Below are 24,045 nucleotides of genomic sequence, written 5' to 3' on the forward strand. Positions count from 1 at the left end.
TAAGTTTGCATTTGAAATGTCTAGACAATGGTTAAATCAGATCTGGATGAAGTTGAACGAAGATAATGATCTAGTTTAAGTATTGGTAGACTCGGATGGATCTTAGTTAAGACTGACGAGAGATACGAGTTAGTCATAGGATTAACAGGATTGAGCTACTTATTTTGCGAAGGTAATTAGATCTATGCTCGAGTGGTTTGATTCTAACTTGAAAAAGATTATTACTACTATCAGTAACTTAATTACTTAATTATCCTACATCGAGTAGCATAAAATCATTACCGGTAATGATACTAGAAAATTGTTATCAAAGTACTAACAGCACTACCAATAATGATTTATCTCAGATATTTACAATAGTGTCGTGTTTCTTATTTAATCAGCCTATATTAAATAATATAAAATTAACAAGGGTTATAATAATCTATCAGAATCTGAACGTGTCAATCGCAGCATAGAAACAGTAAGACAGAAAATTATCATTGGTCCGAGATATCAATAAATCGTCACACCTGAAAGATAGGGCAATCAATTACTTCCTCGTTGCTCCACGATTTTTCTATTTCTCCTCGACTTTTCCATCGATCGCTCAACTTATCGATCAATTTATCATTGTTATATTATTGCAAAATTATCTTCGGTTTCAAGTATATACAAGAGATCATCAATTAAAATTTTACTTTTGAAAATCAATGAAATCAATTAGAAAAGTATCGATTACTTACTCAATAAAATGTAATCTCTTTTTATCGATCTTTCATAAATAATATTGACATTTTCATGTATTAAAATATTTTATAATTCTAAGATTCATCATTTTTCTACCCACTGTTAATTTTTAAAAAATTTCTTTTTAATGTAATAAAATTTGCCAATGGCGTAAGGATTAAATAAAAATCATCCTGCAGACAAATTACGAAAGTTTCTGGGAAACCATTGTCTCAAAATTGTTCCCATATCAAAGTTATCATTTGGTACTCTGACGTTACAGTAGTCAAACTAATCTATAAAGGGTGTTATCGAACAGATAACGTTGCTCGGAGCTCCTATCTGGTAGCCATATTTTCGATACAATATATAGGTGATCGATATATATATCCAGGTATAATTCTCAGTAAGTAAGAACACCTATCGCGGATTGGACGAGGTGAAAATCATTTACGAGTGCCATTTCTGTGTTCTTCTACCAAAACATCTTCTCGTGGATTGAAAGACATGCAAGAGTGCCTCGTTTCGTATCAAAATAATAAATCCATGCATCGTTGGAAAAGTTGAAAAGAAAGGATTTTGCAATTTTGTAACTCAAGTGAATCAAATGTGGTTTCATTAAAAAATAATATCGTTTCGAATGAACTGTTCGCCAAAGATCAGTCATTTTCGAATCAGAAAGTGAACGTAGGGCTAGATTTATCTAAGTGCAAGACTATTCCCGTGAAATTTCAAGGAATTTTCCATCAAAACGGAAAATTTGGAAAATGGCAAACGGATACGACGAATGCTATGACGCCTCCTGGCATCTGTTCCCTCCGGACTACGTCGAGGACGAGTACAGGTAAGGATTTTTCACAAAGGTGAAACAGAAATTTTTGTAACAATACTGCTTTACGATTTCTCTTAAAATATAAAAAAATAAATAAATAGAAAATAAAAGCGATAAAAATTACAGAAATTGTAACTCGACAAATCAATGCTGTTATAAAAGATACCGATTTCTATTTCACGATAACGTCCTGAAGAAATCATTTTTCCTAACAAATCACTAATCTAGATCGAAGATTAACGGTAGGAAAGAAAAATATCGGAAAGAAATGGCACGATAGGAAAACATGCTTATCTAAAATGTCTTCTGTTACCAAGAAAGTTCCATAAGATGTTGCACAATTGAGAAAATCCTTTGATGGACTTAAAATCAGATGGCAAGGTGGCGATAATAGCCGAGGGTCGATTAGCATATCTGATTAAGGAGATAGCACCGGAAACCGGAAGTGAACGTTTAAGAGCAGTCACGCATATCGGTTTTGCCGAATCCTTCGGCATAGAGTGGTACGCCTTGTTACACGGCAGGACACGCGAGAACTGAAAGGGCCCAAGTGCCAACACCTGTTGGTTTCCACCATAAATTTCGGATTAATCGTAACGCGAGATCCCCGTATTTCTACTTGCGAACTCGAACTCGTCGATTTTCAAATCGCTTTGAAATCATCAATATTCTAAGAAATTTTTTAATTTTTCTATTTCCTACAAATATGAAGACCTTAGGTAAGAAGAAAAAGTAGGTGATTTGAAAAATTATCATCGTTCCTCTCTTCGATTGAAATCACACGGAATTGTTATGATTCTATTCTAGATAAAAATGAACATTAGATGCGATCGACTTGCGACCTACATTCGCCTGATTGCCATTGTTCAATGCAGATCGATGATACGTTCATTTATTTTTTTTTTGCATTACTGTCCATAGTGTCTCTTGTGATTGATGATTAGATAAAATTGATAAAATAATTTCGAAACACCATGAAATATCGCTGCAACCTTTTCGAAATCTCTTCGGCCCGTCAGTTCGAAGGATAAAGAAAAAAACGAGTCAAATATAACATGGCGATGGAAAATGGAGTTCTACGTTCATTCATGGTCCATCGACAATGGAACAGCGGATCTTGGAGTCATGAATGAACGTAGTACGTTCTCGTAGTAGACGCCTCGACGGGTGGCCCTTTCGAAGAAGTCTTCTTTCAGAGGAGCTCTTTCTTTCGACAAGGCCTCTTCTTCAAAGTCCTGGAAGCCACGGGGCCAAACGTGACCCAAACTCGGCACGGCTCGTTAAGGACCAGCCACCAGGCATCGTTTAAGAAACGTTTAAGAAGTTATACTCGGTATACAGGGGAAGTTCCATTCACAATTTTCCATTATTCAAAAATGTTAAGGTCGAGAAAAAAGGACAATCGACAAGTCGGTTCGTAGTTTTCTCAATTTTCATTCGGGCTACTATTTCATTTTATTTATTAAAAATTTTCCAATATTAATAAATGGCACTTACGGCAGCCACTCGAGGGAAGCACTCGAAGGTTTTCGAGTTTAATGGTACTCGAGCTGGTTGAACATTCAAATTCAATCGGAAAGGAGAAAAAGAACGGTGGAACGAGGGAGGAGGTAGAAAATTTTCGAGGAAATCTTGCAGAGGCACGTACAGGCAATAAATAAGGACTATGGCACAGGAGCCTCAGGTGTTTGACCGACAGGTACCTATATTGTGATGTTAATAGAGGGATAGGAGGAAATATTCTGGTAAATGGATGAAGCTCCATTCAGCTTGGCACGTTTCATCCTCGACACCTGAATCTTTCTCAGGTGGTATCAAGTGGCCATTCGAGACGAGTACGAGAAGTGCAAGTGTGACCATAAACTGACTCGCGAGACGTTCTCGAGTACCATTCGATGACTTTCGAGTGTCACTTCTGATTCTTATTTTTCTTGCACCTTCATAGGATAAGATAATCGAGAATGCCAAAAAATAGAAGAGTCTAAAATTAAATTTGAATGATAGATTTGTAGTTTCACCTTTACAACCCCCCTATTTCTCATCGAACCAACGTTGCCACCAGCCGAGTCATAAAATTTTCCTCCGATGGGAAAACATGGTCGTCAGCCAACGACAGCTACGATTTATAACACATTGTTGCGGTACAGAGGGTTTTATTGCCACTAGTGTTGGGTCTAATTGCTTTACCAGGTGGCCAGGTAAAGGACGTACCTCGCCACTTGCAGCTTCGAAAATAATCTCGAGTCGACGTTGTACGATGAGCTCGATTGAAACAGATCCGATTAGTTGTTGAAGAGAAACGAGTTTCTTCAAACAGTGGATTAACTCGACCATAAGGATGGTTTAAATCGTGGCTCGAGTTAATCATTGTCTTGAATGCTGCCACCAGATTAGGGGGGATTTAAATTCCAAAAATCCCTCCTTTATGATTTTCTTATACCTGGGTATGAAGGATAGTGATAATAAAATTATCAGCACCAAAAGTATAAATTGGAACAATTCATTTTGAGTTACTGAAAATTTTATTAAATACAATTCTTCGAGAAATTAGGTTCCAAGGAATTTTCAGGTAACGCTCGATCATCGAAGGATGGTGATAATAAAATTTTCAACAAACAAAAATATAAGTTGAAGCAAGAAAATTTTATAAAATGCAACCCTTTGAGAAATCACGTTCGAAGGAATTTTCAAATAATGCTCAATCATCGAATGATGATGATAATAAAATTTTCAGTAAACAAAAATATAAGTTGAAGCAAGAAAATTTTATGAAATGTAACCCATCGAGAAATCAAGTTCGAAGGAATTTTCATCGAAGGGTGGTGATAATAAAATTTTCAGCAAACAAAAATATAAATAGAAGCAAGAAAATTTTATCAAATGCAACCCATCGACAATTCAAGTTCGAAGGAATTTTCAAATAATGCTCAATCATCGAAGGATGGTGATAATAAAATTTTCAGCAAACAAAAATATAAATTAAAGCAAAAAAATTTTATAAAATGCAACCCTTTGAGAAATCACGTTCGTAGGAATTTTCAGATAAATCATCGAAGGGTGGCGATAATAAAATTTTCAGCAAACAAAAATATAAATTGAAGCAAGAAAATTTTATGAAATGCAACCCATCGAGAAATCAAGTTCGAAGGAATTTTCAGATAACGCTTCGATCATCGAAGGGTGGTAATAATTCCTGGCACGATTCGAACCCATCGACCAATGGTCGGTAAAACAATGAAACGCAGACAAATTGGGTTGCGTGCTCGAAACAAGTTGGCACAGCTATCGCCAAACAGTCGTGGGATCCGAGCAAATGTTGCTCGATTGCCGTATCTTTCCCCTTTTTGTTGCTCGCTGACGCTTACAAGTCTGCCGAGAAGAGAGTGGGAAGAAATAAGGGCGCTTGTCGTTGGAAAAATCACGAGAGCGTCTCGTTGAATTCGATTCTAACCGAGTTAATACGATGCACCATGGAAATGGAAGCGTTTCGTGCTACTTCCGTTAAAGAACTCTACATGATGACCGTCGTGCGTGATTTTATGAGATTCATTGATCTTTGTTGTTTCTAAGTAGCATTTAAAGGACATTTATCGTTTCTTTTGAACGAAAATGGAATATTACCAGAAAAAATTTCTACCTATTTGTAGGGGGTGGTTTTGTTAAAAATAAATCTCCACATTTTTCTAAAAAATTTCCAATAATCCAGTGACTGAAATTTGTCTCCGATGATAAATTCAAAGGTGGAGAAAAAAATTAGCAAGGTCAGCACCGCCCTTCTGTACTTTTTGACTTTTTCCTCGAGCAAGCACCCACACTACCCAACAAAAGGGAGCCTGAATGGACCGGAAACCCGCTTCATCCTCACCCTTGTCCCTTACCTGTTCTCACTCTGAATCACTCTGATTTTCGAACCATCCATACAACTACAATTTCCCTCAGGAAATTCTCGTATCTCTAGTACTTTCCTATTTTATATTATATTTATATTCATGCGGGTCATTTTGGTACAACCTGCAGGTCCATTATCCTGTTGAACCTCACCTGAATTTAATATCCTTCGAATATGACCCGATTTGTACAAGCTTTCGAAATTTCAATTTTATGGAGAATTTTCTTATGGTGATAAAGAACCCGCATAAGAGTAAAGAAATAGAAGAAATGGAAAATATTAAAAAGAAGGAATTTCTGAATTTCTATTCGAAATAATAATAATAATAATGAAAGGCATAAATGGTCGGGAGTTAACAGTGAACGGTGTTAAATCGTTGAACGATCGTGACTACGCCCGAGGACGCTTCTAACCCAGTTTCAAGCATCGATAGAAGGGTGAAAGGGAGAAAGAGAAAGATAAAAGGTATGTAAGATTGACAAGAAGAGAAGTAGAGGAGAGAAAAAAAAAATCGAAATGACACGGTAAAAGCACCGCTAATGCCCTTTCACATTAACACTCCACGTAAAGTATGCTCTCGGTGTAAAAAGGTCTGATCGATCGAGCGATCCGATTGGTCGGTTCCCAGGGAGGGCTGAAATCAACCCCCGACGCGTCTCTCCGCGATGATTCTCGACGTAGTAGCCTCGGATTGGCCGAAGGCAAGCTCCACCCCTTTGGAAACTTACCCCCGATTTCAACCACCCCGTCCGATCCTACGATTCACCAGCGTTCCTCGAGCCTTTCGCATTTCAATAAATTCTTATTCGAACTTCCGCTACGTTGCACTCACCGTCTTCAAAGTAGATTGCTGTTTTTCATTCGCGAACAAAGAATCCCCTCCGATTCGAGTGTTCTTTTCTTTTTTTCAATGATCTGAAATATTTTGAAGGGGTCGAAACAGTTATTTCAATAGGATCGAGTTAAGTTTCAGGTGAATTAATTTTGCACTCCCCTTCTCACTTGTAATTTACTGTTTAATATATAGAAGGGTTGTTCTGTTTGCATAAATACAAGTACCTGACACCAGACTTAATCCTTCTCAATTCAGGTCTTCGACCACAAATAATAGACTCACTCAATATCAGAAAAACTTGATGGAAAATTAATCGAAACTCCTCTGATTTAAATTAAAAATATTTCATTTGTCCAAGGACAAATATGGACGAATGATTTACATACACTCGAAGACTCGACGATCCACTCGAAAGAAAAAGCAAATTTAACCATCCCTTCCAAGCGCGTTCCCTGTCCGAATGACGATCACCCTTTCGATGGATGATTCTTTGGAAAACGTACCGTAGGAAGTAAAGATCGACCAGGTCGGTTGGTCGTGGTTGATATAGTGGAGGAGGGGTGGTGGATCGTCTCGAGCGAGGGGTGAACCCGGAATCTCCGCCCCTGCGAAGATCCGCCCTCGGCTTCGAGGGTGCTTGACGAGCGAAACTGCTCGGAGGTAGGGAACACTAGCCGTCAAGTGCTCGTCGAGGACACTCAAAAACTACAAGGAGAGCTCTTCACCGGGAGAATAAGGAGAGCCCGACTCCTTCTACGATCGTTAACCAAATATTTCTCCGATTTTTCCATCGTTCTGATATTATTTGAATAAGAGTGATTCACATTAAAAAAGAGTGATATTCGTGAGTGCCTGGATCGCACGATGACGATCGTGAACAGGAGGTTCAGGTGTACGGGTGAACGTTGAAGGACCGGAAGTGACTAGTGACAGAGACTGGACAAAAAGTGGACGAAGTGATAGGACGAGTAGAAGGTACGAGAGAAGAGAATTTTTGAAATTAGAAAAAAAAAAGATAAAGAGAAGCCACGAGGACGTGGTAAATATGTACTGACGCCGCATAAACAGCTCGAAATCGTAGCAAAAATGGCGGACAAGAATAAGATTCTACCCTGGCCGCTGCTATCGTATCCAACCAGTCTTTTGAATCACGTCTGGTACAGCCAGCTCGCTTTCAATAATAGGTAAACGAACCCAACGCATCAACCCGAATACCACGTGTACCAAAGCTTCTTCCTTTTTTGTTTCACGCAATTATCAAAGCATGCAGTTTTCATTTCTATCAGTTTTGATTTATCATTTCCAGAAGATTTCGAAGAATAGGGTAGAAATGTGTACCGATGATTAACGGGGGAACGAGAGGAGAAAAGTTGCCAGGGAGTCGATTGATAATTTTATCGATAATATTGTTGTCTGGTAATCGAGCGTAGATCTTGATGGCCCTCGAATTCTTGCACGTGGCATCGGCGAGATGTATCGGGGCTTATCGAAACGAGCATCCGTTCGATTATCGGTAGATATCCTTGAGTGAAATCAAGAACAACCGTTGCCTCGTCGATTAAACTTTGCATGATGATCGTAGAAAAGAGAGATAAATTCAAACAGCCGGGTGATTTAATTAAATATTGAAATCGCTCAGTGATTTCAACGCTTAATTAATGAATCTTCCCTTTTGTTAAAATCTTTTAACGTCCTTCTTTTCTTTATTCTTTGTCCAAAGATTTAGCGACTAGCTCTGTTAACGAAGTTCAATTTAATGAAAAGTTAGGAAGAAGATACACAGTGAAGTTTCTTCATTAGACTTCCTCATGAGGGAAATAATTTTCTTACATCGCTTTAACTTTTCCTGTTACTTTTAGAAAACTTTAGGTTAAGCTTGAAATTCTTGTAATATTGGATTAAATTAGTAATATTGGAAAATTAAGAAGTTTTAATTCTCCTAGCTGGCTTTAATTTTCATTGAAAAATTTTTTAATTAGTAATATTGGAAAATTAAGAAGTTTTAATTTTCCTAGCTGGTTTTAATTTTTATTGAAAAATTTTTTAATCAGTAATATTGGAAAATTAAGAAGTTTTAATTTTCATTGAAAAATTTTTTAATTATTAATATTGGAAAATTAAGAAGTTTTAATTTTCCTAGCTAGCTTTAATTTTCATTAAAAAATTATTTAATTAGTAATATTAGAAAATTAAGAAGTTTTAATTATCCACGAAAAATTGTCCTTGAATTTAATTTTCATTGAAAAATTCTTAAAAATCAGGAAATGGAAAAAGTATTTTACCAGTTGGTTATGGTGTTTTTATCGACAAACAGGAACGTGCCGTGATAATGGATCGTTTGGCTTAAACCGAAAGGGCAGAAGTTTGCTTCTGTGCCGGGGACAGGTTGTTTGGCATGAAAACTGCAGGTATCCGCGAGCGGTGTGTCTTTTGACGAGAAAGACGCGTCTAATCGGCTCTTAAGTGTCCCGCTGGCTTCTTGACGCTCGTCGTTTCCAAGCCGACGGGCAACTTTGAAAATTGGATTGATTCGGAAACCGAGCTTTGTGCCGACTTTTCGACTCGCGAAACCCTTTCGTTCAAACCCAAAATTAGAAATCTTTCTTTTTATTTAAAAAAAAATAGAAATTAGAAGTAGTCCACCTCGACTAGAGAATCCTCGAATTTTATAAAATTTTCACTCAATTTCTCGTCGACATTTTTGTGTTACAGAATACTGGAGAGCATCAAGATGCCTAGGACAAGTTTTCACATCCATGACATCCTGCAGTTGGACTCCAAACCGTCGCAGGAAGAGACAGAAGTCCAAGGTAAAAGAATAACCCACCATCGTTTCCACGGTGGTTGAAATTAATTTCGCGTTATAATTAATTTCTATGAAAAATTTCTTTAACCAGGCAGCACGACGGTTTTACCGACGACGAACGACGTACCGTCGGCGTACCAACAATTTTTCGAGCACACGACGGCTATGTTGCAACCCGCGATATACGCGAATTTAAACAGGGGTACGTTACCCCCTCCGCCACCTGGATTATTAGGCTGGCCCACCGGTCCAACCTTACCCACCACCCTACCTCAACCCTTGGAGGAAGTAAATGGTAAGTGATAAAACATTTCGCGTGGGTCGTCGATGGTCTACGACCTTATCTTTGCACTTGCAAAAATTTCACAAGAAGCGACCATCTTTTCTTTCGAGGGGGCAGAGGGGTAGAAAATTTCTTCTCGATCCGCAAAGCTCGCGCAGAAGATCCGTTGATAAAGGGTCCCACCTCGAAACCCTTATTTATTTAACACCCTACAATTGGCCCGCGTCGGCTAAGCAGGATCTAATGGTCCTATAAAAGGTCCTTGTGGGTCCTGTGTGCCGATTGGTTCGAACAGAGGAACAGATGTCCCTTCGAGGACAGATGTATGTTGCTCTGGATGAATCGAAATTGTCACGCCCAAAAAATCCTCGGCTAGCCTATCCGATCTCTTTATCTTTCCTCTTTCTCTATCTATGTTTCTTTTCGACCATTGAAATATGTCACCTTTTTTTAAGACCGAAGGGGGTACACGGGGTGCAGGTAGAGAATCCTTTCCAATTTTCAATGTTTTATTACCCCGATGATAAAAGGGATCAGTTTCGTAAAATCAATTAACGTTTCTCAAACAAGGATCCAAATTAATCGTCGAACGGTATCTTTCGGAGGACGCTAACGTAGCCATTGCGAGTGGCTAATTGAAATCACGACGAGACTGCGACTATAGCCTAATCTCCCGTGAAAATGATACAGTCGATCCCATGGGGTGCAGTAGGGTATCAAGCAGGGCTGTATATTGCTTCACACCCTCCCCAACCAGGCTTAGGGATCGTTCACAAAGCGTATTGTACGCCGACCAAAGACAGGGGATTCGTCGTTGTACATTAAATTAGCGTGTCTCTCGGCCACCGTGGTATTTGCCACTTTACCGTAGCTCTAATCAAAATATTGTTGCATCAAATCCCGTATACACGCTACAGGATTCCGGTATATTTTTTGAAAACTTTCTTCTTCGATTCGTCTGACTTAGAAAATCAATAGAAGCTTCCATCTGCCTGCAATCATCGTTAAAACCCAGCTGCAGATCTAGTCATTTATCCAATGACCTGGTTAGTTTTCTAAACCCTCATCGATTTTCGAGCCTTAATTAAAGTTCGAAAGCAATCATCTTTCCCCTGGTGTTTAAATTCAAATTTCAGTGGTTCTTAATTTAATTAAAAACCCTGCGAAGCATCGAACTGCACTTACGTGCAATTGCAATGATTCTTGATTTAATTACAGACCACCGTCGTCCCTCGAAATAACCCAGCCAATTTCACCATTCCAGTGCTGCAGCAGCCGGACTCGACCAGCCCGACCATCTCGGACCTATCGTTCCCACCGAAACAGGAGACCAACCACGACTGCAAGGAAGAGGAATCGGCCGACTTCGAGGACGAGCAACAGACGAACGAGACTCAACCACACGAGACCGAGCACAAGAAGAGGAAGAGACGGGTGCTGTTCTCCAAGGCGCAAACCTTCGAGCTGGAGAGACGTTTCCGTCAACAGAGATACCTGAGCGCGCCGGAGAGAGAACACCTGGCGTCGATCATTCGACTGACACCAACCCAGGTGAAAATCTGGTTCCAGAATCACAGGTACAAGACGAAGAGAGCCGCTACCGAGAGGGTAGAAGCTGGCGCAAGCGGATGCTCGCCGAGAAGAGTCGCTGTACCGTTGCTGATCAAAGATGGAAAACCGTGTCAGTCGAAGTTGATGGAACCAGCCAGTTATCCCAGCGCCGGACAAGTACCCATGCCACCGTACATGCAGAAACCATATTGGTGGTAAACATGGGTGAAATGGGTGAAATTTTCTGGCAAGATTTCGTCGAGGATCGTGCTGATTTTGTGAAGTAAATTATTCGGAAGCTTGTGAACTTCGACGAGGGTGTTGGGTTTTGTGATATTTGTGAAATATTGCCGATGATGATACCGATGGATTTGTGAACCAGTGTGATCGATATGGATCAGATGATTTTGAAAGAAAACTAGAAAATTCGTGAACGATGATCATAGTGATTAATCCTCGTTATAAAAATCAATAATTCCTAATTGATTCATAATAAGAGTGTTAAGAATCAAACGTATTATTAGCATAGATGTCCATACGGTGAAGATAGATTCTTGAAGAATGTTAAAAACAAGTAATCGTTTGTGAAAAATGATCACGTTGTTGTTTAGGGTAACGAAATATACTGCCAGTCGATGACCAACGACCATCTAGATGCGTTTTAATCAACGAGGCACAACGTAAATGTAATTCGATGAACTTTTGTGAAAAGAAAGTATCATCAGAGTGAAATGATTAATACACGTTGTATCTCGAATTTAACGTGGACACTTTTAGGGTTGAAACCAAAGATAGCGATCTGTGTTGAATTCGATCAACATATTCCATTTACAAATAAACGAAATATTTCTGTGAATATTATGGAAGATTAAAGATTTTATTCCTTTCGATGAATCTTGCTAATATCAGAAGTGTGTATATATTAAATATTCTTCATTTTCTCATTGTAATAAGGATAAATAAGCAGAATCCTTAGATTCTCTCTTTTCTTTTCCTTCTTTTACAACTCAAATCTTCTGACTATTCATTGTAAAAATTCTAGTGTTTTTTACATATTATTGCACTTCGATGATCCATCAGACGATTGTTTGAACAGATTAGATAATTGATCCATCGAATGGAGAAAACAAGCAAACGCAATGTGATTGTATAGAAAATAGTGAAATGTGTGAACAGTCTGTTAAGAGATCCCAGTTTATCGCCTTTAATTAGGTAGAATGTAATTATATTGATAGGTTGTATATATGTAAATTGTGTATAATACATAGTAGTCTAATATATCAGATAGATATTTAATAAAATCGAATCTTAAACGAACGATGCATCGATTCATTTACCCCTTTATATTAATTTATTCATTATTCTTTCTCAATGTAAATGTAGAAATATCATTCGATACGATTAAACAATACACTCGAGACGTCCTCGTCCCGTTTCCACCCTTCCTTTCTTTTTACTTCTCTTCTCGACCGTTCCATAACGCTTCCCTTTTTCAGGACACGCCGGAAGCCAGTGTAGCTTGAGTGACAAGCTTCCGGTTTCCGTTTCCGAGCAGCCATCTTGTTACCGGTTTAGATTTCCTGAGGGCGTCCTATCAAGCTTCGATGGGGAACACATTTCGACTTCTGTCAAAAACTTTTCGTTTCAATAATCGGTATTCATCGTCTTTGTAGAATATTTCAATATTAATAAATTTTAAACACTTTTTAAAATTCCTACATACTTATGTAACATGTAGAAAATGCGAGGAGATAATGTTTCATAAAAATAAATAAATTGCATAACGTAATCGACTGATAATTCACAAGAAAAAAAATAAAAAATGAGGATGAATAACGTAGATATATTAACACCACGTACAACCGACGACACGTGAACACAAAATACATCGTCAGTCGATTTACGCAAGCGTTCTTATCGTGAATCATTTTTTTTTCCACCTGATCGAGATCATCAGCTAATCAGATTAGGTGGATATCGGATCGTTTTTACTCATTTCGAAAAAAAGCACTAATCAATCAACGATTCCGTATCTCTATTGTTTGTCAAATTATCACGATCGTTACCAAATCGTGGGTTAATTTGTCGTATAAATAATTCCACGTTTCCATTTCTCTTAGAGGAAGGAGAACTACTAAAATTCGAATTTAACAAAATACCCTGATATAAAAATATAAATATAAAGGAAAGTTATTTTACTAAAATTCAAGTTTCCATTTCTCTTAGAGGAAGGAGAACTACTAAAATTCGAATTTAACAAAATACCCTGATATAAAAATATAAATATAAAGGAAAGTTATTTTACTAAAATTCAAGTTTCCATTTCTCTTAGAGAAAGAAGAACTATTAAAAATCAAATTTAACAAAATACCCTGATATAGAAATATATAAATACAAAGGAAAGTTATTTTACTAATATTCAAGTTTGCGAATGATCAGATAAGTTTCATTTTTATACCGTAGTAATTCATGGTGTATCTTTGTCCCTATCCGTCGATCCCTTTCTCGTGGCTAGTTATCTTCCCCGAGGCCAGGGTAACGAGAGAGATGACGTAGCAAAGTAAATGGAGTGGACAGCGGGCAGCATATGCTTTGTGCCGGTCCTTGTATAAAACGAAACCACCCCTGGACGAATATTCTGGTGAGCGCGAAACGTCGGTGCGTCGAACCGGAAGCGCGAGATAACATTCAGCACCGGTGCTAAGCTGGCCATGATTTATATGACCAGCCGTAATCTACTGAGATTTCGACTCGGTTACCTCGATCCACCGTAGCGAAGAAAGTGCTTGCACTTCCGGTCAGTTCACTGAGCTCTCGAATCTCCCCAAAAATGAATTAAATTTTTCGAGACAATGTTTTTTAAATAACAATTCAACGTGAGAATTGTTTCGATTCAAAAAGAGAATTCAAGAGTGTCTTGAAGAAAAGGAATCTCTCGAAAAGAAAGGGAAAATTGTAGGGTCCGGTAACGTCACGAGGTCCCAATCAATGAAAGAAGAAAATAAATTGATAGTTTGTCGAACGACGGGACGTCCCCTAATATTTCCGAATGTAATCGAGGGGGTGTACACGCACTTCGAGAACCAAGAAGAAAGAAAAAAAAAATAGAAAGTGGATGGACAACGAGAAAAAAGGGAAGAAAAGCGAAAAAAGTTTGACAATGCAGTTATGGGTCAGAGAGGACGGGGGTGAGTGGACGGTACCCATGTTCAGGGGGTGTTTTATTGGCTGGTTTCCGTGGGGTAGAAATTCTGCGTAATGTATGAGATGTTTGCCTGGACTCTTTTAACCCTCTAACCTTGCATACGTTATCGTTCTGTATTTGTCCATTGGTACACCCTTCTTCAAGTGTATTCAACGAATCCTTTGTATCTTATGATATTTTAATTAAAAAATTGCAAACACTAATTTTCATCAAATTTTGTAATTTTTTCTAGGTAAAAAAACAATGGAAGTAATAATTATTTTTTATACAGAGGGTCTTTGTGATTAAGGAAGTCGCTAATTACTTACAGGGAATCGCGATAGTGCATCAGGACTACGCTCTATTTTTGATAACCCTTCGGGTCGTGTGATCCAGTCGAATCGCAAAGTCGATTCTATTGTCTGTGGATTGGCGTCGGAACCGGAAACGACGTTCCCTCTTTATCAACGTTTTTTAAAAGTCACAGTAGGACACGTGGCAACAATATACGGGGGTGCAAAGACACGTGACCGGAAGAAACATCCTAATTGATATCGATTCGACGATGGTGTGTGCTCTTTTTCAGCCTGTATCTTCATCGTTCGATCTTAAAATTGTTTCTTTCCTTTTAAATAAATATAGTATAACAACAGAGATATTTTTAGAATTCACTGAAGTAAGTCATTTTCCAGCTATCGAAATGATAATCCAATTAATCCTTTTTCAAGATGAACGATATTAGAGCGAAACATGCTAGAATCCCCGGAAATGCACTAAATCATGCACTTTCATGCACTGCGCCCGTAATCTATGCAACTGTTGAACTCCCAGCATCAGCCTTCAAACTTCGCCAACAATGCATCAGTTTGATCTATTGCTCGTTCAGAATTCGCAATAAAACTAATCAACCGTCACCTAATTGCTATCCCACAATTTCGCATACCGTGAAACTGTGTTTTCTTACATGAATTTCTTGTTTGTGAACGAAGGCGGCTTTCGGAAGGAAAAGTCCGAGCACGTGTTTGCGAAAGACGCGTGTACGAAATGGTTAAACACGCGTTAAACAAACAGAAGTTCGTTTAAACGGCAGTCAGCGAGTTGTTAGTCACAGTTAAGTGATCAAACACCGACACCCGATATCTGTGATCGCCCTCTCGATTATTATATGGGGGGTTGAAAGCGCTCATCAACGTATTAAGTTTTATTATTTGAAAGAAAAAGAAAAAGGAACCTAATTTGAGGAAAATATATTTTTCTAACGCTGGAATCGACACCCGATATCTGTGATCGCCCTCTCGATTATTATATGGGAGGGTTGAAAGTATTAAATTTTATTATTTGAAAGAAAAAAGAAAAAGGAACCTAATTTGAGCAAAATATATTTTTCTAACGCTGGAATCGACACCCGATATCTGTAATCGACCTCTCGATTATTATATGGAAGGGTTGAAAGCGTTCATTAACGTATTAAATTTTATTATTTAAAAGAGAAAAAGAAAAAGGAACCTAACTTGAGGAAAATATATTTTTCTAACGCTGGAAAATTGAAGAGAAATTTCAAACGAGAAAGCTAACGTTATTATATTTCTTGCGATTACTTCTCGAGTGCTCGTAACGAGGCTCGAGCGAAGAAATACGCTGGCACTTCCGGTGGTCGGTCGCCGTACAGGAAGAAAGGATAATCGCGAGCGTGGTCGGCAGTGAAAAACGAATTAGTTTTCCGTACGGGACTTTATTGATTAAGTAATCTTAATACATCGCTGAGCCGCAATGTACCATAAAGAGAGCGGAACCGGAAACGATCCATTCTTAGCGGGGAATATGCTTTGTCGGTGGTCGCTCGTCGCTCGGAATTTCTACTTTGATTAATCTTACCGTTCCCTCTATCTTTTCCAGCCACGGGCTTTCTATTTTTTTTTTTTATCTGTCCGCAAAGAGTTATCATCTCGAGCGATGCACATTTTTTGGCAATATTCCAGTGTACTCTACGCACTTGGATCTTGCCTTTTGACTTTCCTTGTGCAATTTCAGGATCTTTCTCATTTTGAAAAAAAAATTAAAAAGAAATTGTCAATGATATCGTTCCATGAATAATTACAAGTTTCCCATAGGCTTTTTCGACCAGTTTCGAATCGGTTGTTGGACCATTCAACGTTCGTAAACTCCTTTCAAACTCCTAACAACACAATGAATCGGCGATCAGAAAGTTTTCGGGATTGAAAAACTTTCCACCGAAATTCTTTCTTACCCTCCAGTGGTCCAAGTTGGACGGACATTCAGATTTCCGTCGGACGCAACCGAGAGAATTCGGATCGAACGAACACTAAATACGCCTTTCGGATGATCTTCGATGAAGAAAAACTTTTAGGATTCCTTAATCCTTAACAGAATATAATAAATATACATTCCTTAAATTGAATAAAATATGAGGGAATGGTGTAACTGGAAAAACAGATGAGTTTCGTTGAAAAATATATCAATTTTCCCTGCTTAGGATCAGAAACGCAAGCTGCGAAACGATTTCCTTTTCAACCGAGATCAAGAGGGAAAAATTGTATCAGCTAAAGGAGATACGTTTTTTTCAGTCCTTTAATCTCGACTACTTTACACCATTGCAAGGGTGGCTCACCCTTAAACGTTTCCTGGTTTCGCGGGTAAATCTGCTTAAACGGGCGAGAAAGGAGCTGTTACAACTTTTTTCCCCGTCCCATCCATCCTTTTCCGTCTTTGTCCAGTGATTTACGGGAGTTTGCATCTTCTATGGGTGTTGAGTACAAAAGAATGTCATTATCATTCCAATAAATACTTCAAACAGAAGAAAGAACATTAATTGTTCTAAGAATAATTAATCCCGTAAAAGATCTCTCGAGTTTACAAGATGAAGACGTTTCTCAGATACCAACACTTGTAAATCGTCCCTAATAGGAGTATCAGGATCGCGTGTGATTTAAGGCCACCGGTAATCACGATTAAAGGGCCGTGTCGAGCGGTGCGCGACGGATCAGCAGTCGGAACACCCTAATTTCGCGGCTACCGGCAACCCTCCCACGCCCTATGGGGGTTATTTAGTCCCGTGACAATGGGACGAACACGCGTCCGACCCATTAACCGATAGTTACGCCGATATACGAAAATGTTTGCGAATCAACGACGACACCGTCGCGACCCGTGCGTCGCCGACTTTCCGGATGAATTTTTGGTACTCGTAAAACTGAGTTCCTCTCGAAATGGAACGAAATATTTTCCAAAATGAAATCCTATAAAATCTCGTTAATTCATAAAATTATTCATGAAATATTTCAACCGAAGGTAATACAATTTCCTAAGAGTTCAAAGGAAGGATCATGGTGGCAGAGTATTAATACCGGCCCAAAGCTCATAGAGATTATCCTACGGGATTGCTGGCCGCTGGAAATTCATGAAAACAGGACATTCAAACCGGGCGTTAGTGCATGCATTGATTTGCCGCTCAATTTCCTCCAAACATTTCTTCACGGGAATCTGGCTACCCAACGTACCACTGTTCCTAAGCCGACGTTTACTCGAATTGAGACACAATACGGGACTCGGTGTTCCATGAATAAGCCTGTTAAACGCGGGCAAACAGTGTATAAACGCGTGGAGTTTCATAGAAATGGAAACTGCCTGCTAAAGTAGGGTTGAACATTATTCTCCTTGGGAATTATTGAAAATTAAGCGAATTTTTTTTCTAATGAAGAAAATTAATCATTGGCACTTGCTAAATGCGTGGAGTTTCATAGAAATAGAAACTGCCTGCTAAAGTAGGGTTGAACATTATTCTCCTTGGAAATTATTGAAAATTAAGCGAATTTTTTTTCTAATGAAGAAAATTAATTATTGGCATTGTTAATTTTAGAAAAAAGAAAAGTGTAGTACAAAGAGTTGATATGAAATTATTCTATGTTAATTAGTGACCAAGTTAATCATTAGAAATTGAGGATAAATCGATGAAGACGATCGTCTTTAATTTCCTCTCGAGGCAGGTTCCCTTCTCGTGCGCAACGACGTTCATGTGTGCGAGGGGTGCACCGAGGGGTGGAAACAGCCCTGAATGTTCACCTGGGCAAAGGCGTGGCTTTCGCGACAGTGGTCGATAGCGAGGCTACGACCCAGCGAAGCACACCCCTATTTCAGGGGTTGTGGAGAAAAAATAAAAGGGAAGAATCAGTGGAACCAGGAGGGAAAGGGCAAAGGCTGAGGACTCTTGGTAATCGACGCTTCGACGAGGACTTTCCGACGCTTCGAATCATCGACGATGGTGATTAATTATTATTGAAAGAATTTTGAAAATCCGAAGCGGCGATTGGCAAAAATTTAAGCAAAGGGGAAAAGTGAAAAAAATATAACGGAATGATATGAAAACCGCTAAAATCTTGTTGTGATGTATTTTTATGGTGGCCACATCGACTGGCTTCGATCCAACAGTGATATCGTTAATAGCCTTGCTGTCTCGATTTTCTTGCAAGCACGTCTGATACTTTTATTTTCTCGTCCCAGTTTCCACAGTGATCACAACTATTTTTAAAACGAAAGAAATTCAAGGAAAAAAATAGACGATTCGAGGCGATCAAATCGTTCCAGTCGAGAATCAACAGTTTAATATCTTTTTAAAGAATTCACTGAATCGAGAAATAGAAATTATTTATAAACCCTGACCAATGAAATGTAGAATTGATTTAGAAAGTTTAGAAATAAATTTGAAAGTTTTTAGAATATTACCATTTAGAATTGTTTTAATTAAATGCACAGTTTTGTTTTTTAATTATATATTATAAAACGTCTAGAATGCAACAGGCGTATCTTACAGAATGAATGCAGCTCCTGTCTTGAGTAATTAAACGTTAAGGAGCTGCTTTCATCGAGGGTGAAACCTTTTAAGATCTCGTTCAGAAGCCGACGGTGAAAACTTCCGACGAACGTGAAGAACCATCATTCTATAAGTCTCCATTTGATAATTGCAATTATTTTGATTAGAATTCTATGGGAATGAACTAATTGATCTAGAAATAATCGATAGAATATTAACCGGATATTTGGAATTGAGTTCTTTCATAAGGATCCAAGCTAAACACATCGTGTCAGCGTTATACTGGTAAAGTGCTAGTTGGTGTTACCGGAAGCGACGTAATAGCCAACATGGAAGTTCGTCCTATATCCATCCATTGTCTCGAAACTAGCGGACACGGTGCTAACCATCATTTCCTCTTCTCAGAGAAATTTCACTTTTTCCAATTCCATTCACGAATTAATTTGATTAACTCCCGAAGGAACCCTTAATTGCATTAAGATTCAATTGCAATCTAAATGAATCTAAGTTAGTGAAAATTTCCAGAAAATCATAAATATTTTCAGCACTCTATCACAATCAAAGTCAAATGAATAATGAAACTTTTTGCAATGCCATTCACAAATTAATTTAATTAACTCCTGAAGAAACCCTTAATTGCATTAAGATTCTATTGCAATCTAAATGATTCTAAATTAGTAAAAATTTCCTAAACCTGAATTTTCCAAAATATCAAATATTTTCAGCACCCTATTACAATCAAAGTCAAATGAAAAATGAAACCTTTTCCAATTCCATTCACGAATTAATTTAATTAACTCCTGAAGGAATCCTTAATTGCATTAGGATTCTATTGCAATCTAAATGATTCTAAGTTAATAAAAATTTCCTAAACCTGAATTTTTCATAAAAACATAAATATTTTCAGCACCCTATCACAATAAAAAAAAATTTTTTTTTAAATGAAACTTCACCCAACTTCCCCTATTTTCTATCAGTGACTTCTGCATCCTCTCGATAGTCAGGTAAAAATCGACATCCTTTTTCACGGAAGAGGCGTGCACGTCACTGGCACACGGCTACAAACGACCCCTAACATGACCACAATTACATGCCTCAGCTATGGTCCATGGTAGGCGCGACAATTGGCCGGATGTTTCCCCATTGTGATAGGCGGTATGCCCTATGGCATTGTCCACGGTTATGGGAAGAGAGAGGGTGCATCCTGAAAAGCGGCGATTTCGAAGGAAATGCCATTTAAACGCGGAAAATTTCGGCATTGTCGGTTACGTTGCTTCTGTAATAAAATTACCACCACGCTCGATGGATCGGTGTTCGTTTAAGAGCTGAAATATCAGTGAGACTTCAAGTTCAGCAAATGGAACGAAGAAAACGGGGAGGGGGGTGCAAGCTACCCTATAATTCACCCTCGCTATCCGATAACGTGACACGATTTTAAAGAGGGATTTTAAAGGCAAATTTAAATAGCGGTTCACCGTGATTTCCGCACGATCCGATCTTAATTTTCCGGCTACGAAAGAGAATCATACGGTCGAGCGAGCAGCAAATCGACAACAACCGGTTTTATGTTTTCATTTGGAAAAGTGCACCCCTGTCGTTCACCCCAGAGTCGTATCGGATTTTATCGATGTCTCCCCCCTGAACGATTTTCCTTCCTCATCGAAAACAAAGACACCAGAAACCCCCTTGAAACGAATATTACAATTGTATCCTATTAATTTTCTGAATTCATTTTTTGGAATTCCAACTCGAAATCCTGGAGCACTATTTCGAAACAGGAAGCTGTGTACTTACTTAGGACAATTCCATCGCTCTGCTCCTCTCCAGGACCCTTCTCGAAGGGGCAAAAGTCAGGATGGACGATAAATCAAAAATCGTTGGCCAGCTGGTGAATGTTGCGAGGCCGGTTGCGTGTCGTCGGCATTGTCACCGGTATGGTCGTTTAAATCCATTTAAAGCGTCGTAATGGTGCGACGTGTCTAGGGGGGTTAGAAAAAGGGAGGATCCTTAGGTAGCGATTTCTAGAAGTACAAGAGAGAAAAAGGGCGATTCCTGTACTGACAAGGCGTGTCCCGTGTTTCCGTCACTTTTTTTTTTAACTACCCCTCTGCTTTTCCATTTTCCAACGACAGATCGATGATCCATCGACGTTCAAGAAATTTCTCTTCATATATTTCTGAACAGACGATCGATTTTATTTGAAATTGGAAGAAATTTTTAAATGAAAAAAGAAGAAATAATTAGTATAGAAAAATTAGGGATGTTAGAGGAGAAGAGGGTTTTAGAGGTGTGTTCTCTACTGCATATATTTCTGAACAGATGATCGATTTTATTTGAAATTGGAAGAAATTTTAAAATGAAAAAAAAAGAAATAAGTAGTATAGAAAAATTAGGGATGTTAGAGAAGTGTTCTCTACTGCATATATTTCTGAACAGATGATCGATTTTATTTGAAATTGGAAGAAATTTTAAAATGAAAAAAAAAGAAATAAGTAGTATAGAAAAATTAGGGATGTTAGAGAAGTGTTCTCTACTGCATATATTTCTGAACAGACGATCGATTTTATTTAAAATTGAAAAAATATTTTTAATGAAAAAAGAAGAAATAAGTAGTATAGAAAAATTAGGGATGTTAGAGAAGTGTTCTCTACTGCATATATTTCTGAACAGACGATCGATTTTATTTAAAATTGGAAGAAATTTTAAAATGAAAAAAAAAGAAATAAGTAGTATAAAAAAATTAGGGATGTTAGAGAAGAGGGTTTTAAAGGTGTGTTCTCTGCTGCAGTCAGTTCGGCCACCCTTTTAGCTTACGGGTCGAGCACACACCCCCGAAACGTCAAAGGCTAATTGATATAAACGCAGCGAGTAATATACTTGTCATAGAGGCGAGACCTCTATCGCTACCCGAAATGGAAAGAAAGGGAGAGAGAATGAGTGTTGGCTGAGGCTTATAAGCCTGGATTACGTTACGAGATATTAGAATCAGAGGTTCGATGTTGAACGATCGTCGTTAACATATGAATGAAGAGATTCAAATCTTTATTGGATAAGGCAAATCAAATTTCGACAATTTTTGAAACACTGTATGTAATTTAATAATTCTTTTTGTCTTTATTAACATACTACTCTGCTATTGTTGAAAGGTAGATTCATCGATTAGGAAAGATATACAAAGTCATCGGAAATAACGCGAAACGACAACGATAGGAAAATTGAAGGAAAGCCCTAAATGAGACACGAAAAGAGGGTTGAAAGGGATATTAAGGCAAATATATCATTGACAGTCAGAATCTGTTTCCTTGATATGTAAAAATAATTTGGTTAAATAATTGATGTAACCTTGTAATCCTAAGATTCACCCCTTTTCTTTGCACCCTTCGGTGTAACAAAGATTTACGAAAGGTTCGTGGAACGAGTGATGATTCGACAGCGGTCGATTTAAAAAGCCTCGTTAACCGAGCATTGTCCCATGCCTGGCATCGCACGCACCGTTTTTATCGAGCATTTAATTAAAGCTCATCAATCTTTATTAGCCGAGTACGAGGCGTTCATATCGACAACGGTGATTCGGTGACGTTTCCACCCCATTCGCACCCCTGTTACAGCCATGAATACGTTTATGGGAAGGGAGAGAGTTTCGAACCCCCTGTCAAGCCTTCGAAACTCGCCTAAGACAATATCCGCTTTCCTCGTTCCGCTCGTACCCTCCCGAGGATTATCCTGTCGACGATCGTTGTTCCCGTTATTTGACGACATTATTCCGTAGGTCAGAAGCGAAAACGATCGCTCGATATTTTTTAATTATTCGAAGGATACTTTTTTGAATATTTAAAGAAGATAGGCAGCGACACCTTCTTTTCGAAAGGTGTCACCCGACATATTAAGGTCGATTTGGAAGAATGGATAGAAAGGTGCGAGTGACTCGCGTCCTTTTGTTACGAGGCATCTGCCCATTGACAATGGTAATGGGCGTGAAATTTTCGGGAATCTTTGTTGGTCCTAAAGTCGAATGGATCGTTGACAAATTCTGTTTTATGGTAGCCAAGACGACCAGCTGGCCGAAAATTATATTCTTCAAAGACACCTTTGATACCTTGGAATGATTTAAACCTTTGCTAAATTTTTAATCGTGTAAAAATAATTTCCAAAGAGGATGGTAAAAAATATAGAAAATGAAACTGAAGAATAATCTAAAATTAAATTCAAATTATCCAATTGTCCAAGGGTTGATTTTATAAATATTCTCAGTTAGAAGAATTACCCAAACCAACACCCTGTCTGTAATCTTGTATGGAAGTAGAAAATATAGAAAATGAAACTGAAGAATAATCCAAAATTAAATTTAAATTATCCAATTGTCCAAGGGTTGATTTTTTAAAATTCTCAGTTAGAAGAATTACCCAAACCAACACCCTGTCTGCAATCCTGTATGGAAGTAGAAAATATAGAAAATGGAACTGAAGTATAATCTAAAATTAAATTAAAATTATCCAATTATTGATTTTATAAAAATTCTAAAAATGAACCTTATCCCTTTACCCAAACCAACACTCTGCCTGTAATCTTGTATGGAAATAAAAAATATAGAAAATGAAACAGAAGAATAATCTAAAATTAAATTTAAATAATCCAATTGTTGATTTTATAAAAATTCTCAGATAGAAGAATTCTAAAAGTGAACCTTATCCCTTTACCCAAACCAACACCCTGCCTGTAATCTTGTATGGAAATAAAAAATATAGAAAATGAAACCGAAGAATAATCTAAAATTAAATTTAAATAATCCAATTGTTGATTTTATAAAAATTCTCAGATAGAAGAATTCTAAAAGTGAACCTTATCCCTTTACTCAAACCAACACACCCTATGTGTAATCTTGTATGGAAAAACATATCGTTCGTGTAATCCTGCCATTAACAAGGATCCTTCTCGAGGAATGAATTTTTTCAGCTGCAGTCCAAGAAGGGGAAATGTGTAGCGATTTTGGTGTCACTATTGGCAAAGGGGGGGCGTCGTCGCGTGAAATCGTATCTACCCAAAATATTTGTATTTTCCATGTATTGTCCATTGACGCTAGGTATTGTCGCTAGCCATGGGTGCCCTACGGTGCCTTCGAATGGCCTGTG

The 24,045-nt window shown here is 38.1% G+C and overlaps 1 protein-coding gene and 1 long non-coding RNA gene across 3 annotated transcripts in view; one reads left to right on the plus strand and one right to left on the minus strand.

The window, feature by feature from the left end:
• LOC117607221 (uncharacterized) overlaps positions 1-21,355 on the minus strand; it is a 32,981-nt gene extending 11,626 nt beyond the window's left edge. The window contains exons 1-2 of the long non-coding RNA XR_004582146.2: positions 20,979-21,355; positions 20,711-20,895 (exon numbers count right to left, since the gene is read on the minus strand). This is a non-coding gene — a long non-coding RNA (uncharacterized LOC117607221). The remainder of the gene's footprint in view (positions 1-20,710; positions 20,896-20,978) is intronic.
• LOC117607075 (uncharacterized) lies at positions 1,114-12,192 on the plus strand. 2 transcript variants are annotated; one of them, XM_034330326.2, is made up of 4 exons: positions 1,114-1,552; positions 8,977-9,074; positions 9,162-9,365; positions 10,618-12,188. In XM_034330326.2, the coding sequence occupies exons 1-4, from the start codon at positions 1,476-1,478 to the stop codon at positions 11,121-11,123; spliced, it is 885 nt and encodes a 294-aa protein (XP_034186217.1). In that variant the 5' UTR covers positions 1,114-1,475; the 3' UTR covers positions 11,124-12,188. The 2 variants fall into 2 exon arrangements, with proteins under 2 accessions (XP_034186217.1, XP_034186227.1); XM_034330336.2 differs by lacking the exon at positions 1,114-1,552 and adding an exon at positions 7,336-7,448 and having other exon boundaries at positions 10,618-12,192.
• Positions 21,356-24,045: the final 2,690 nt, after the last annotated feature.

This window comes from Osmia lignaria, chromosome 9, assembly GCF_051020975.1.
Source record: "Osmia lignaria lignaria isolate PbOS001 chromosome 9, iyOsmLign1, whole genome shotgun sequence".
NCBI classification, from domain to species: Eukaryota; Metazoa; Arthropoda; class Insecta; order Hymenoptera; family Megachilidae; genus Osmia; species Osmia lignaria.

Excerpts from the sequence above, each read along its gene's own strand:
- LOC117607075 (XM_034330336.2), top strand. The coding sequence starts at position 7,351 with ATGGCGGACAAGAATAAGATTCTACCCTGGCCGCTGCTATCGTATCCA. Across the intron at positions 9,075-9,161 it reads GGAAGAGACAGAAGTCCAAG|GCAGCACGACGGTTTTACCG; the intron begins GTAAAAGAATAA and ends TTCTTTAACCAG. Across the intron at positions 9,366-10,617 it reads ACCCTTGGAGGAAGTAAATG|TGCTGCAGCAGCCGGACTCG; the intron begins GTAAGTGATAAA and ends TCACCATTCCAG.